At 43.2% G+C, this 17567-nt stretch overlaps 1 protein-coding gene across 2 annotated transcripts in view; it reads left to right on the top strand.

Annotated features, from left to right (window-relative positions):
• Nucleotides 1–17567, top strand: part of dnajc3a (DnaJ (Hsp40) homolog, subfamily C, member 3a) — a 132336-nt gene that overhangs the window by 22716 nt on the left and 92053 nt on the right. For both annotated transcript variants that reach the window (XM_085998579.1, XM_085998581.1), the window contains exons 2-3: nucleotides 9880–9990; nucleotides 17402–17526. In XM_085998579.1, the coding sequence (XP_085854705.1) occupies nucleotides 9880–9990; nucleotides 17402–17526 (236 nt within the window). The remainder of the gene's footprint in view (nucleotides 1–9879; nucleotides 9991–17401; nucleotides 17527–17567) is intronic.

Genomic DNA, 17567 nt, shown 5'->3' with positions numbered 1-17567 from the left:
CTCTCTGGCCACAGGGGATGTGCCAGAGGACTGGAGAACCACTAATGTAGTACCATTATTCAAGAAGGGGAGTAGGGAAAAACCGGGGAACTACAGGCCAGTGAGCCTAACATCAGTGGTAGGAAAATTATTGGAAAAAATTCTGAGGGACAAAATTAGTCTCCACTTGGAGAGGCAAGGATTAATCAGGGATAGTCAACATGGCTTTGTCAAGGGAAGATCATGTCTGACTAATTTGATTGAATTTTTTCAGGGGGTGTCTAGGTGTGTGGATGAGGGTAACGCAGTGGATATGGTATACATGGATTTCAGTAAGGCCTTCGATAAAGTCCCGCATAAGAGACTGGTCAAGAAGGTAAGAGCCCATGGAATCCAGGGTGCCATGGCACATTAGATACAAAACTGGCTTAGTGGCAGAAGGCAGAGGGTGATGGTCGAAGGTTGTTTTTGTGACTGGAAGCCTGTGGCCAGTGGGGTACCACAGGGATCGGTGCTGGGTCCCTTGCTGTTTGTGGTCTACATTAATGACTTGGATATGAATGTAAAAGGTATGATCAGTAAGTTCGTGGATGATACAAAAATTGGTAGGGTGGTAAATAGCGAGGAGGGTAGTCTCAGTCTGCAGGACGATATAGATGGGTTGGTCAGATGGGCGGAACAGTGGCAAATGGAATTTAACCCAGAAAAGTGTGAGGTGATGCACTTTGGGGGGACTAACAAGGCAAGGGAATACACAATGAATGGTAAGACCCTAGGCAAGACGGAGGGTCAGAGGGATCTGGGTGTGCAAGTACACAGATCCCTGAAGGCGGCGGATAAGGTGGTAAAAAAGGCATATGGGATACTTGCCTTCATTAGCCGAGGCATAGAATATAAGAGCAAGGAGGTTATGATGGAGCTGCATAAAACACTGGTTAGGCCACAGCTGGAATACTGTGTGCAGTTCTGGTCGCCACACTACAGGAAGGATGTGATAGCTTTAGAGAGGGTGCAGAGGAGATTCACCAGGATGTTACCAGGGCTGGAGCGCTTCAGCTATGAAGAGAGACTGGGCAGATTGGGTTTGTTTTCCTTGGAGCAGAGGAGGCTGAGGGGGGACATGATTGAGGTGTACAAAATTATGAGGGGCATAGATAGGATGGATACTAAGGAGCTTTTTCCCTTAGTAGAAGGGTCAATAACTAGGGGGCATAGATTCAAGGTAAAGGGCGGGAGGTTTAGAGGGGATTTGAGAGAGAACTTTTTCACCCAGAGGGTGGTTGGAGTCTGGAACTCACTGCCTGAAAGGGTTGTGGAGGCTGGAACCCTCAACATTCAAGAAGCATTTGGATGAGCACTTGAAATGCCATAGCATACAAGGCTACGGACCAAATGCTGGAATATGGGATCAGATTAGACAGGGCTTGATGGCCGGCGCGGACACGATGGGCCGAAGGGCCCCTATCCGTGCTGTATAACTCTATGACTCTATGACTAAAACAGGTACAATGGGAGCTGCCCATTCTGAACATTTTACGGGTTCCAGAATGTTCTCTCTCAATAGACGATCAAGCTCGGCCTCTACCTTCGGTTTCATGGCATACGGCACAGGTCGTTGTTTAAAAAACCTTGGCAGTGCCTCCTTGTCGACATAAATCTTAGCTGGGGGGCCATTAAATATTCCAAGTTCTTCCTTGAACACATTCTCATATTCAATCAACATGTCTTGCAAAGACAATTGTTTGCCTCCCTCTAGTTGATTTATTGCTCCCCAATCTAATTTAAGTTCTTGTATCCAGCCCCGACCTAACAAGTTTGGTCCAGAACCCGATACTACAACTACAGGTAGCTGTTCCACGGTGTCCCTGTGTTTCAGTTACAATAGCTGTACCCAATGTTGCCACTCGTTCACCGGTATAGGTTTTAAGCTTCATAGAGCAAGATTTTAACTCTGGAACTTTTGCACGGTTCCACAATTTTGAGTATTCCTCCCTGTTCATTATGGTAAAACCACATCCAGTATCCACCTCAAAGTTGACCATAGTGTCATTTACTATCGGTTGCAAAGTGATAGGATCCACTTTAGGAATGTCCTCTACCAAACTGCATTATGAACACATCGTCTTCTTTCTCAGCTTCTCCACTGATGTGATGTGCTCCCTGTTTTTTCACTTCTCTTACTAGGTTTTGCTTTTCTCCCCCTTTTGGTTTGTATTCCTTTTCAGGGGCTTTTGCCCTGCATGCACGTTTTATATGTCCTTTTTTCCCACACTTGTGGCACTTTTCCTCCAGAAACCTGCATTCCCTTGCCAGGTGATCGCCATTGCATCTATAACGTGCTTTTACATGCTCACGTTGTGATTTCGGACCCATATTTAACTTGTGCACAATAAACTGACTTCCAACTTGCTTTGTAGTAGACCAGTCTGAACCTTGTATTTCTTGTACATCACGGTTAGCTGTCTCTATTAATTGAGCAAGTTCCAATGCTTTTTCATACGTAAGCCCAGTCTCGGACAATAATCTCCTCTGCATTCGAGCATCCATTATCCTGCAAACCAGCCTATCTCTCAGCATGTCTTTCAAACTGTTCCTGTAATTGCAATGATGTGCCAGTTTTCTCAACACCGCTACATAATCCAATACAGACTCTCCCGGTTTCTTGTTCCGTGAATTAAATTTGAAACGCTGTACAATCTCACTCGGTCTGGGATTGAAATGATCCTTCAGCAAATCCACTAATTCAGTAAATGAGCTTATTAGGACTGCATAAGTTTCTCGGCAAACTATACGTCAGACTTCCCACGGAAGTGAGCAAAATAGCTCTCCTTTTTCCCACATCAACAATATCATTTGCCACAAAGAAATGCTCCAGCAACTCTCAGTACTCTTCCCAGGTTTGTTTTTGAACATCAAAAGCAGAAATCTCTCCTACTCGAGTAGCCATCATTCAGATGCAGTGATCTTGTATTTTCCCTTCAAGTTGAGATCTGTTAATCCTCATCGCCAAATGTTATATCCGAGTGTAAGGTCCAATAACTGATATAAGTGAGACTTCAGGAACCCAAAACTTATCTTTTTAATTACACAGTTTAGGAGAGAACATAGCTCTTGTAGCTACAGGCATGCACTTCTAATTCTTACTGCACGATGCATCCAAGATGGAGGATCCTATGAGTCATTCTACCCATAATGCAATGTTACCTTAATACTAGTAAATATAATCCCTTAGCATTTGTCTCCCTCTGGCGGATAACTTAAGCATTGCATTCGAGATTACTATAGTAATGCTTTTCAATTTTTAATGTGACTTAAATGTATGCCATAAAAATGCATTAAAAGAAACAGAAAATACAGAGCAGGTCTCCATGCCGATACATTAAAAACACACAAAATTTAAATTAAATGACCAGAAAATTTTACTTTGTTTCCTACTGCGCCTGAACACCTGGTCATAATGTTGAGATCACCCACGATCAAACGCAATTGGAGGATACAAGTGTTTGAGAGTTGGAGGCGTGGTCAATTTTGTGGGCGGAGATTTGATCAGATGGAAGGTTTGATGGATGGAAAAAATCGAAGACTTGGGCATATCCAAAATTCTGTATAACTCGCTTGCGCCCAAAATTGCACGCTCTTTTAAGTCACGTAATTGGTTTGTAGCCAGATTACAGGTGTATCTAGGCGCGAACATGGAGGATACCCAGGGCCTTTAAATCCAATTTTCTGAGGTCTGTTCACTGACGCAAGTGTGCATAGCTCCAGGTGCAAATTTAGATGTGTGCAAGGACACACTTGTGGTTGGACAGAAAATTGTGCATCAGTGAAATTTTAAAAGGCTGGGGACTAGCATCACAATAAGATTAAAAATAATTATGAAAGGTTCAGGAAACTAGTTTCAATCGACAAATGTTTTTTCAAAGATTTTTAACAGGCAAGCAAAAGCTTTGAAAGCAACATCCTGGAGTAAGAATTGTCTGAAACCAAAGAGCCATCAAAACAAAATTGTGAATCTCACCACATGACACATCAGTTGATGTCAAGGGCAGTAACTCTCCTGTCACCTCTTTTGTACATGTTTGGACCAAAGCTGTAATGAGGTCTAGAGCCAAGTGGTCTTAGCAGAACCCAAACTGAACATTGGTGAGCAGGTTATTGGTGAGTAAGTGCCATTTGATAGTGCTGTCGACGACACTTTCCATCAATTGAGAGAAGACTGATGGGGTGGTAATTGGCCGGATTGGATTTGTCCTGCTTTTGTGGACAGGACATACCTGGGCAATTTATCACTGTCTGGTAGATGCCAGTGTTGTAGCAGTACTGGAACAGCTTGGCTAGAGGCGTGGCTAGTTCTGGAGCACAAGTCTTCAGCACTATGGCCGGGTGTTGTCGAGGCCCATAACCTTTGCTGTATCCATTTTGTATTGCATTGAGTGAATCTAATTGGCTGAAGATTGGCTTTTGTGATGGTGGGGTCTTCACTCGGTACTTCTGGCTGAAGATGGTTGCAAACGCTTTAGCCTTGTCTTTTGCACTCGTGCAGGGATCCGCCATCATTCAGGAGCATCCTCCTCCCGTTCATTGTTTAATTGTCCATCACCATTCATGACTGGATGTGGCAGGATTGCAGAACTTTGATCTGATCTGTTGGTTGTGGGATCGCTTAGCATTTTTCTATAGCATGCTGCACTGTTTAGCATGCATGTAGTCCTGTGTTGTAGCTTCACCAGATTGGCACTTCATTTTTAAGTACGCTTGGTGCTGCTCCTGGCATGCTCTTCTACACGCTTCATTAACCAGGGTTTGTCCTCTGGCTTGATGGTAATAGTAGAGCGAGGGATATGCTGGGCCATGAGGTTACAGATTGTGGTGGTATACAATGCTGCTGCTGAAGGCCCACAGCGTCTCATGGATGCCCAGTTTTGAGCTGCTAGATCTGTTCTAAATCTATCCTATTTAGCACGGTAATAGTGCCACACAACATGATGGAGGGTGTCCTCTGTGTGAAGACGGGACTTCGTCTCTTCAAATACTGTGTGGTGGTCACTCCTATCACTCCTGTCATGGGCAGATTCATCTGTGACGGGTAGATTGGTGATGACTAGGCCAAGTAGGTTTTTCTCATTGGTTCTGCTGCAGGCTCAGTCTGGCAGCTATGTTCTCAGGACTTGGTCATTTTTAAAAATTCGTTTCTCGGATGTGGGCATCGCTGGCAAGGCCAGCATTTATTGCCCATCCCTAATTGCCCTCGAAGGTGGTAGTGAGCCGCCTTCTTGAACTGCTGCAGTCAGTGTGGTGAATGTACTCCCACAGTGCTGTTAGGTAGGGAGTTCCAGGATTTTGACCCAGCGACGATGAAAGATCGGTGATATACTTCTAAGTCAGGATGGTGTGTGATTTGGAGGGGAACTTGGAGGTGTTTGTGCTCCCATGTGCCTGCTGCCCTTGTCCTTCTAGGTGGAAGGTCGCGGGTTTGTGAGGTGCTGTCGAAGAAGCCTTGGCGAGTTGCTGCAGTGCAGCTCAGTCAGTCATGGTGCTACCATTTTGGTGATGGACATTGATATCCCCCCAACCAGGAGTACATTTTGTGCCCTTGCTGCCCTCTTGCTTCTTCCAAGTGGAGGAATACTGATTCATCAGCTGAGGGAGGGTGGTAGTGGTAATCTGCAGGAGGTTTCCTTGCCCATGCTTGATCTGATGCCATGAGACTCATGGGTTCCAGACCCTATGTTGAGGACACCTAGGGCTACTCCTTCCTTACTGTATACCACTGTGCTGCCACCTCTGGTGGATCTGACCTGCCGGTGAGACAGGAGATACCCAGGAATTGTGATAGAGGAGTCTGGAATGTTGGCTGAAAGGTATGATTCTGTGTGCATGACGAGTCTGTGGGATAGCTCTCCCAATTTTGGCACAAGTCCCCAGATGTTAGTGAGGAGGACTTTGCAGGATCGACTGGGCTGGGTGTGCCTTTGCCATGTCCGAATCCGGTGCCCAGTTCGATGCTGGGTGGTCTATCTGGTTTTATTCTCAATGTTTTTCCTAGCGGCTTGATGCAACTGAGTGGCTCTTGCTAGACCATTTCGAATGGTAGTGAAGAGTTCGACACATTGCTGTGGATCTGGAGTTACACACAGGCCAGACTGGGTAAGGACGGCAGATTTCCTTCCCTAAAGGACATTAGTGAACTAGATGCGTTTTTACGACAGTCCAATAGTTGCATGGACACCATTACTGATGCTAGCTTTTTATTCCTTATTTATTTAATTAACTTTATCTAATTATGTAATGTAGGAAGCATTGCCAGGGAGGTGTCTAGGTTTGCAGGTATGGATAGTGGTGTCTTAGCTGATTATGGAGTGATGCCCTGACATCCCTTCTTTCATGCAGTGCTAATTGAAAGTGTGTTACTGGGGTGTTTCTTTGGAAGCACCCAACATTGGTTTTAGTCAGCAATTCGCAATTCATCTTGGCTTCTGCTGGAAATAGGAATCCTTGTAGTCTGCCAAAACAAATTATATTCTCCTCTGCAGTGGTGAGTGTTCAAGTGCCAGTGCGTGAACAAGAGCACCTTGTGTTTAGTTTAATTTCCTCCCCCCTTTCCCCTTGCCTCCCCTGACCCCGAACACCCCCCCCCCCCCCCCCCCCCCGTATAACAACAGAAGTACTTCATTGACTGACTGTGAAGAGACGTCCGGTGGTCTTAAAAAAGCGCTATATAAATGCAAATCTCTTTTCTGTTTTTTCACTTTTTCCCCCTTCTCTCTCTCGCTCGCGCTCGCTCGCTCTCACGCTCTCGAGTGATTCATATTGGTGTTTGGACAAAAAAGTTGGAACATTTGATGAAGGGCTTATTCGTATATGCTAGCAGAAGAAAATGGTTGAAGTGTCTTGCCTTAGCATCCTTTGCCTGCAATTACATAGAAATCCTAGTTGCCCATTTCATGTGGGCATGATTGTAAATGGACCTCCTGCACGCCTGAATATAAGGGAATGATGTTCCTGCTTCTCAATTAAAAGTAAATAAATTGCCTTTTTTTTTTTAAAGAGTGACTGCCAACGAACAAGAAGCTGCTGCCGCCAGTGACCAGAAGCTGCGCAGAAGCGTTCTGCGCATAAATCTGTGGTGGTTTAATTGTGGATGTATAATATCCTAATATCGCATGAATCAATGGCGCTCTGGGTTGTTTCAATGTATAATATTGCGAGTTGCTTTAAGTATTAATCTATATAATAATTACACTGGGGTGGGGGAGGGTTGTGGAGATGTATTTGTTTAAAGCGCGAGCTCCGCGTGAAGGGAAAGGAGAAGAAAATTAATAAAAATGGACATTTGTTGAGTATTGCTGGTGCAGATTTTCTTTTCCTGATGCCGCTCTGTTTGGCAGTAGCGATCTCTTCCCCACCCCCTCCCCTCCTTTCTCTCGAAGTGTTTTCTTTGTAATGGCGACAATATTTTCTTCAGTTAGCAAAGAACCAAAAAGACCACTGAAACTGCACATGCGCAACTACTTCATTTCGTTGGCAGCAGTTGTGTCCTTTTTCAGTGGGCACTAATTCTTCGCCAACAGAAAATTGCATGTGACAAAGTGGCTGGTATATCTTTACCCAATTTTCAAATCTGGCAATCCCATTCAGAAAATACCTCCTTCAAAGAATTGTTGTAAGATGTATCTTTCATTGTAGCATAGGGATTTAAAAAATTCATACAGCTTTAAGCATCATAATAATTGACAATCAAGGTGCTATAGGGAGGGAGGAACTTAAAACAATCACTATCGCTAGAGGAAAAAGTACTAGGCAAACTGGACCTGATGGCCTGCATCCTTGGGTCTTAAAAGAAGTGGCTGCAGAGATAGTGGATGCGTTGGTTGTAATCTACCAAAATTCCCTGGATTTGGGAGAGGTCCCAGTGGATTGGAAAACCGCAAATGTAATGCCCCTATTCAAGAAAGGGGGGAGACAGAAAGCAGGAAACTGTAGGCCAGTTAGCCTAACAGTCATTGGGAAAATGCCCGAATCCATTATGAAGGAAGTAATCATAATACAATCAAGCAGAGTCAATATGGTTTTAAGAAAGGGAAATTGTGTTTGACAAATTTACTAGAGTTCTTTGAGGATATAATGAGCAGGGAGGATAAAGGGGAACCAGTAGATGTAGTGCATCTGGATTTCCAGAAGGCATTCGATAAGGTGCCACATAAAAGGTTACTGCACAAGATAGGAGTTCACGGGGTAATATTAGCACAGATAGAGGATCGGTTAACTAACAGGAAACCGAGTTGGGATAAATGGGTAATTTCAGGTTGGCATACTGTAACTAGTGGGGTGTCACATGGATCAGTGCTGGGGCCTCAACTATTTACAATCTATATTAATGACTTGGATGAAGGGACCGAGTGTACTGTAGCTGAATTTGCTGATGATACAAGATAGGTGGGAAAGCAAGTTGTGAGGAGGACACAAAGTCTGCAAAGGGATACAGATAGATTAAGTGAGTGGGCAAAAATTTGGCAGATGGTGTATAATATGGGAAAATGTGAGGTTATTCACTTTGGTAGGAAGAATAAAAAAGCAAATTATTATTTAAATGTAGAGATTACAAAATGCTGTGGTACATGAAACACAAAGCTAGCATGCAGGTACAGCAAGTAATTAGGAAGGCAAATGGAATGTTGGCCCTCATTGCAAGGGGGATGGAGTATAAAAGTAGGGAAGCCTTGCTACAACTGTACAGGGTGCTGGTGAGACCACATCTGGAGTACTGCGTACAGCTTTGGTCTCCTTATTTAAGGATGTCTATACAGGAAACTCGCTTTACCGGCACCTAAATAACCGGAAATCTCTGCTAACCGGCAAAATTCAGGAGTAGGTTCAGGTAAATTTTACTTCATATTAGTGGCTGTTCCTGGATCTGTGGCCGTGAAACCGGGGTTCCTGCACCTGTTGCTGTGCAACAGGGACGCTTGGTCTGTGGCCGGGATTCCTGCACCTGTTGCCATGCAACAGGAACGCCTGGATCTGTGGCTGTGTACGGGGCTCTTGTCCCTTTTACTATACCTCTCTGTAATCCGGACTTTTTGATAAACCGGCACCACGCCAGTCCTGTCTGTGCCGGATAAAGAGTTTCCTGTACTTGCATTGGAGGCAGTTCAGAGGAGGTTCACCAGGTTGATTCCTGAGATGAAGAAAGGTTGAGTAGGTTGGGCCTACACTCATTGGCGTTTAGAAGAATGAGAGGTGATCTTATTGAAACATATAAGATTCTGAGGGGGCTTGACCGGGTAGATGCAAGGAGGTTGTTTCCCCTCGTAGGGGAATCTAGAACTGGGGGGCATAGTTTCAGAATAAGGGGTTTAAAACTGAGATGAGGAGGAATTTCTTCGAGGGTTGTGAATCTTTTGAATTCTTTCCCCCAGAGAGCTGTGGAGGTGGAGTTATTAAATATATTCAAGGCAGAGATAGACGGATATTTGAGCTTCAGGGGAATCTTGGGTTATGGGGAACGGGTGGGAAAGTGGAGTTGAAGCCAAGATCAGATCAGCCATGACCTTATTGAATGGCAGTGCAGGCTTGAGGGGCCAAATGGCCTACTCCTGCTCCTATTTCTTATGTTTGTAATTGTAATGTGATGATCTAAATTTATATTTCAGAGGCTCCAATTAGTTCAATTATATTTTACCAAAAACACTTGTATTATGTGCTTTCTGCTCTTTCCTCCTCCTTCCCACCCCCCCCCCCCCCCCCCCCACACCCCTTTCCTCTTGGAAGAAAATCCTTCCTGGACACAGCCAATCTGATTGAATTGGACCCTTATCACTTCTTTTCAAGTACCTATATTGATTTGTAAAGTGTCTGATACTCCAGTTTTTAAATTAATATTTGTTGATGTTTTTCCAGGAATAGAAGGTGGTATAAATGCTGAAGTTGAGAAGCACCTGGAAATGGGGAAGAAACTACTAGCTGCAGGACAGTTAGCAGATGCATTGTCTCATTTTCATGCTGCTGTAGGTATGTGTCTGTTGGAAATGTACTGTTGTAGCAGTGCTGCAATTTTTCTTTGAACCTTTTTGAGGACCAAATTACTTTTAATTGTTAAAGTTGTGAATTCTGTGTCTCTATTAAACAATAACTGTTACATTAAATGTTGATATGTCTACCACCTAGTGCAATTAAATTACTTGTGGAAGGGTTCCAAAAAGGATTTACTCAATTTCTTATCAAGCAAGGAATAAATGGATCTCTGTTTGGAATATGATAATCCTAAAGATTAACATGGTCCTCATCCTTTCATATATTTTGTCAGCCTCTTTCTATACACTCAACAAGTTAGTGTGCTTCAAACCAAAAACTTTCCATAAGTCACATTTTTCCTCCAAACCTTCTTGCCTATATAAGTGAGATGCTCCATAGCTAATTTAACCGTATCCGTAATAAGTTGTGTATCACATGCATTTCCTGTAACATCACATTGTTGATTAGCACAAAATAAAACAGTAGCAAATTTAACTGAAAAAGTAGAGAATCTGGAAATCAAAGGTAAGGAAAGTGGTTGGGGATATTACTATAGGCCTATGGCAGCAAACAATTCCAAATGACCACTTACCAATAAAAGGAAGGAGAGGATAAACCAATCCGTCACAAAACATTTTTTGAAATATTTGTGTGCCAGTTTTCTTGGTAACTAAAACATGTAATGTCCAAAAAAGCAACCTAAAACTATAGAATTGTCTGTTTTTACTTGAAGACATCAGCCTTGTTCAAAGCCTGGGTTTGGATTTATTAATTTTACCGAGAGTTATGACTCTTAACTGAAGGCCAATCTGCAATCGGAGCATGGGCAGTACTCACAATTTCCCAGGATAGAAACATAGAAGATAGGAGCAGGAGTAGGCCATTCGGCCCCTCGAGCCTGCTCTGCCATTCAATTCGATCATGGCTGTCATCCAAATTCAGTACCCTGTCCCTGCTTTCTCCCCATACCCCTTGATCCCTTTAGCCTTAAGAAATATATCCAACTCCTTCTTGAATATATTTAAAGAATTGGCCTCTACTGCCTTCTGTGGTAGAGAATTCCACAGGTTCACCACTCTCGGTGAAGAAATTCCTCCTCATTTCTGTCCTAAATGGCTTCTCCCTTAGACTGTGACCCCTGGTTCTGGACTCCCTGACCATTGGGAACATCCTTCCTGCATCTAGTTTGTCCAGTCCTGTCAGAATTTTATAAGTTTCAATTAGATCCCCCCTCATTCTTCTAAACTCCAGCGAATATAAGCCCAATCGACCCAATCTCTCCTCATACGTCATTCCTGCCATCCCAGGTATCAGCCTGGTGAATCTTCGCTGCACTCCCTCCATGGCAAGAACATCCTTCCTCAGATAAGGCGACCAAAACTGCATGCAATACTCAAGATGCATCAATAGCATTTATGCCAGCCCAGCTGATGGAAATTCTTCTCTTCAGTGTGTAAATACTTGTTTGGTTGTCTTTCCAAATTATTTGAAGAAAAGTTAGGGGACACATTTTGAAAGCTTTATTCAGGTAAAATGTATATTAAATGTTTTAAGTTAAAGCAGGCAGGCTTTGTGTCTGAAAACATCCACTTCATGTGACTACTGATTGCATACATGTTGCATCTTTTTGTTTTGAATTTTAAACCATCTATGTATTTTTCTCGTCATCATGTCTGTGAATAATAGTACTTGTGTGTTTTTAAAAATTATTTGCATACAAACTGGTTGTATTTGAGTATGTTGCAACTAAACTTTTCAATAAAAGCTATTGAGAGAGTAACAAAAGAAGATTGATTTCTTAAGTAAATGAATTGAATACTATTCAGGCACACTGGCTCGGCTTTTCATCTGTTTGTTGATCAGAAAATGTAAATGTGCCACTTAGTGACCGTGTTCCATTTAGTGACAGTAAGCGACACATGTACAGGAATTAGTCTCCAAACTGAATTCAGTGCTTACAGAAATCTCACATTTACAAAGTAGTGCTCCAAGGCCTATGTCATTTTTCTCTTTCTCCCCCCTCCCCCCACACCCCAACTGCTGCTGTCAGACCAATGAATGAGTTAGTCAAACTCTACATTTGATCCCATTTAGTTGTGTGAACCACAGGCTCCCCCCCCCCCCCCCCCCTCAACAATGGTACCAGAATACAGGACATCTCTTCTGAGTTCTGTCAAATTCCAGCCCCCCCCCCCCCCCCCCCCCCCCCCCCCCCCCCCCCAAACCTCTCCCTGCCTGTTACAAAACCTGAGGTGTGACAACCCCACGCCCTCCTTTTTCTCCCCCCACCTACTGATAAACTTCAAGTACCTATCTCCAACTGGCATACCATCTTTCTCTTTACCTTCAACTTAAAAATGGTAAGGGATGAAAAAATTGTATATACTTGGGTAAAGGAAGGTAAATGTGTGTATAATAATATGGAATTCAAACCTTGAAGCAGCAGTGGAAGTTTGCTGCCATGCCCTGCCCTTCCCCCTTGTTTCTTTACCCCACCCTCTCTCCACTTTTTGCTCCTGCCAAAAACTGTGGTTTGCTTCAGCTCACTATTTTTCCCCTTAAATTTTGTTGTTGCACCCATCCTAAATTAAATTTCCTAAAATTTGGTGTATCTTCTCCAATATGAAAGTAGTAAACATATTGGTATAGCCTGAGCCTACTTAACTTTGGCTATTTGGAGTTGAAAGGTGTTTTTTGGAGAACCAATTTGGTTGTTCTGTGCTAACAGTGTACTTGCAGCTTTGAATGGCAAACCAAAGTATTTGAGCACAGTACATTCTTGGGAGCACAATTTAATAGCTTTTTCCAAAGTTTAAATTGAGATACTCACCAGCTTCTGTGTTGTGATCTCTGGAAATTCCTAGCAGTCAGTATGTTGGTTGAGGCCTTGAGTAACAGTACAATGGAGGTGTGCAGTCTGAGTCAAATGCAAATTGTCTTTAGCATTAGGAAAAAACAAAAGTATACACAAAGGGTGAATTTGTGTGAAGAGTAGTAGACAAATGGGACAGCAGGTCCCATAAACAGTCATGAGATGTTGTTCAGTTTTTGGTGGTACAGCATTGGTTGAGTGAGAAATGTCTGAGGACATGGGTGAAATTCTTGCTCTTAATGCCATGGGACTTTTAATGGCCACTGGAACAGGCAGATAGAGCCTTTGTTTAATGTCATCAAAAGGATGGCACCACCAGTGCATTACTGAGGAAGTGTTGCATTGTCTGAAGTGTCAAGCTTGATTATAATGCTCGGACTCCTCCGTCTACTCCAGGACTTGGACGCATAATTCAGGTTGACACTCCATAATAATGTGCTGAGGGAATACTGCATTGTTGGAGGAGTTGTCCTTTGAAATGTGAAATCAAGGGCCTGTCTACTGTTTTTTGGTTGAAGTGGACATTAACGATCTTTAGGTAGAAATTCATCAGCACCTGGTTTGTTTGTGAAGGCAATGATGCAGTTGCTACGTGCTCTTGAACCAGGAGGCCTGAGGCCAGCCCAGAATTGGGCCTCGGGCCTCATGTAAATAATCTGGATGACCTGCTGGCATCTGTTGCGCCTTCACAGGCAGCTTGCCCTGGGATTGTTCTCCATAGAGCAGAGAAGATTGAGAGATTTGATAAAAATGTTCAAAATCATGAGTGGTCTGGACAGAGTAGATAGAGAGAAACTGTTCCCATTGGCAGAAGGGTCAAGAACGAGAGGACACAGAATTAAGGTGAAAGAACGAAAGGCGACAGAAGAAAAAACTTTTTTACACAGCAAGTGTTTCAGGATCTGGAATACACTGCTTGAAAGGGTGGTGGAGGCAGACTCAATTGTGGCTTTCACAAGGGAGTTGGATAAGTACCTGAGAACCATTTGCAGGGCTACGGGGAAAGGGCAGGAGAGTGGGACTAGCAGAGAGCCGGCACTGGCTCAACGGGCCGAATAGCCGCCTTCCATGCTGTAACCATTCTATGATGCAGGTAAATGCCAGGAGTGGGGCTGGTTGCAGCTGTCAGAAGTGCTGTGGAGCTGGGAGGAGGACTCCTGCAAGGGTATTGGGGGTTACGGAACCAAGGCTGGTAGATGGAGTTAAGATACAGATCAGCCACAATCTAATTGAAGGCTTGCTCCTGTTCCTATATTCCTTGTTCCTATGAAGCGTGGCTCCTGTTTTCTATGCCACCATGCCATGGAAACCCAAGGTAGACACTAGGCAGCCCAATTTCTCAAGGGGCCCTAAAATAGTTATGCAAGAGGCAGCCACCCTGGATGACTGAGAATTGTCCACGGTCAATATGGTGTTGGATGGTTTTCAGGCATCCTTAGAAAACTGATGGAACAATGACTATTTGCTTGGCATTCTGTTGCTGTCCTGGCTAACATTTGTCTCCCAGCTAACACTACCAAAAACAGATTAATTGGTCATCTTGCTCTTGAGCATCCCTAATTTTTAATCACTCCACCATTGGCAGCCGTGCCTTCAGCTGCCAAGGTCCTAAGCTCTGGAATTTCCTCCCTAAACTTCTTCACCTCTCTACCTCTCTTTCCTCCTTTAAGATGCTACTTAAAATCTACCTCTGACGAAGCTTTTGGTCATTTGCCCGAACCTCCTTATGTGGCTTGATGTCAAATTTTGTTTGATTAGACTCCTGTGAAGCATTTTGGGATGTTTTACTATGTTAAAAGCGCTATATAAATAGTTTTTGTTCTGGGCAAAAGGGCACTCATTTTAAACATAATTCGCTACTTTTCAAAGTAACATTGCATGCAGTGATTGAGATCTGCTACTGAACTACATAAATCCAAATAGTTTTTTTTATTTTTAATGGTTGGAAAATAGATCCAAGCCCTGTCTGAAACTCGTGCTTTAAGGAATAAAATTATAGAAGTTGAAAAGTATGTTTTAAAACACACCCACATTTTGGATTTGACTAAAATGTGCCTACGTTCCTTTATCATTCTCCTTACATTCCTGATGAAAGAAGTGTTGGGTTATGGTTCCACAGATAGTGGCATCTGTCTGGTACCTTGGCACATGACTGTTCTTCATGTATGAATCTGGTTGGTTTTATTGGGCCATTTAACTGGGGTGAGCATCACAGCTGAGTCCCCCCAATAGTGACATATACTCCTGTGATCATAAGCAGCAGCATGGGTTGTATTTTTATTTTCCCTTCTCTCCCTAGCCCAGGAACAATAAAGCCATAGAATGATACAGCACAGGAAGAGGCCATTGTGCCTGTGTCGGCTCTTTGGTAGAACTATCCAATTAGTCTCACTCCCTTGCTCTTTCCACATAGCCCTGTTTTTTTCCCTTTCAAGTATTTATCTAAATTCCCTTTTGAATGTTATTATTGAATCTGCTTCCACCACCCTGCATTTTTAAAGAAAGGTATCCTCACGTCGCCTCTGGTTCATTTGCCAATCAGCTTAAATCTGTATCCTCTGGTTACCCACCATTCTGCCACTGAAAACAGTTTCTCCTTATTTACTTGATCAAAACCATTCATGATTGTGAATACCACCTCCTATTAAATCTCTTCTTCACCTCCTGCTCTAAGGAGAACAACCCCAGCTTCTCCAGTCTCCACATTACTGAATTCCCTCATCCCTGATACCATTCTAGTCAATCTCTTCTGCACCCTCTCCAAGGACTTGACACCCTTCCTAAAGTGTGCTGCCCAGAGTTGAACACAATACTCCAGCTGAGGCCTAACCAATGGTTTAGTACAAATTCCTTGCTTTTGCATTCTATTCCTCTATTAATAAAGCCAATAATCCCATAAGCTTTTTTTAACGGCCTTCTCAACTTGTCTTGCCACCGTCAAAGATTTGTGTACATATACTCCCACCCCCTTTAAACCTGTACCCCCTTTAAAATTGTACCATTTAGTTCATATTGCCCCTCATACTTCCTACCAAAAACTATTACTTCAGACTTCTGCATTAAATTCTATTTGCTGTGTATCTGCCCATTTTACCAGTTTGTCTGTCTGCCTGAAGTCTGTTACTATCCTCCTCATTGTTGGTAATTTCCTCACCTCTGCACCCTTGCCTCTGGGGCAGAAGGTTGTGGGTTCAAGTCCCACTCCAGAGACTTGAGCACAAAAAAATCTAGGCTGCCACTCCAGTGCAGTATTGAAGGAGTGCGGCACTGTCTGAGGTGCTGCCTTTTGGGTGAGACGTTAAACCGAGGCCCCGTCTGCACGCTCAGGTAGACTTAAAAGATCCTATGGCACTATTTCGAAGAAGAGCAGGGGAGTTAACCCTGGTGTCCTAGTCAATATTAATCCCTCAATCAACATAACAAAAACAGATTATCTGGTCATTGCTGTTTATGGGAGCTTGCTGAGCACAAATTGGTTGCCACATTTCCTACATTACAACAGTGACTACACTTCAAAAAGTACAGGAAACTTTGTGCTATCCGGAGGTGAGCTATCTGGCAATCTGAAGCCACCGGCAAAAATCAGCAGCCGTTTTTTATTCTTTTTGTTTGTTTTTTTTTTTTGCTTTGTTTGAACAGTCAAGCTGTGCAAGGTCTGTAGTTATAGCAACAGCTTCATATACAGAGCTTGCAGGCCACACCCAAGTGTTTAGAAGCTGTTGCTAAGCAACAAGGTTTGTTGTCAAATACGGAGATAAGAATCTCCGTATCTCTCAACATTAACTCTGGAGAGTACGGCAGTTTTGAGGCAACGGCAGCAGCTTGGTCCCGTGGGCGCCGGATAGCACAAAGTTTCCTGTAAAGTGCTTTGGAATGTCTGGTGGTTGTGAAAGGTGCTATATAAATGCAAGTCTTTTACATTTCTGAGTTTCATGTCATCTGCAAACTTTGAAATTATGCCCTGTATACCCAAGTCCAGGTCATTAATATATTTCAAAAAGAGCAGTTGTCCTAATACCGACACCTGAGGAACACCACCCTCCAGTCTGAAAAACAACTGTTCACCACTACTTGACAAAGGGTTTGACCCAAAACGTTGACTCTTTTTTTCTCTCCACGGATGTTGCCTGGCCTGCTGAGTTTTTCCAGCATTTTCTGTTGTTCACCACCACTCTCTGCTTTCTGTCCATTAGCCAATTTTGTAGCTATGCTGCCACTGTCCCTTTAATCCCAGGGGCTTTAATTTTGCTAACACGTCTATTATGTGGTACTTTGTCAAATGCCTTTTGAAAGTCAACCTGCTCCGTTACTTCAATTTGTTCAGTTTCACACTATGTGGTGCATTCAGCTATTGAGCTACCAAATTTTGGTGACCAAATTAAACATTAACTTTGAATAAAATGTAAATACATTTATATGTAGCAGCAATGTTTAGTGAACATTTCATCAGGCATAGGATGTCTTTTTATGCGGAGCTTCAGAGTCTTGTTCAAAAAAGATAATCCTTAATTCAACCATGATGGCTTGTGTTTACAGATGGCGACCCAGATAACTATATTGCCTATTATAGACGAGCCACAGTCTATCTGGCTATGGGTAAATCAAAATCTGCTCTCCCAGACCTAAGTAAGGTCATTGAGCTGAAACCAGACTTCACATCTGTAAGTAACATTCTCTTAATTTGCACTTTTTTGGTTGAAAA

This window comes from Somniosus microcephalus, chromosome 10 (assembly GCF_052327205.1).
Source record: "Somniosus microcephalus isolate GS21.2 chromosome 10, FLI_Smic_1.0, whole genome shotgun sequence".
NCBI lineage: Eukaryota > Metazoa > Chordata > Chondrichthyes > Squaliformes > Somniosidae > Somniosus > Somniosus microcephalus.
This window is presented reverse-complemented; position numbering and strand designations above follow the sequence as displayed.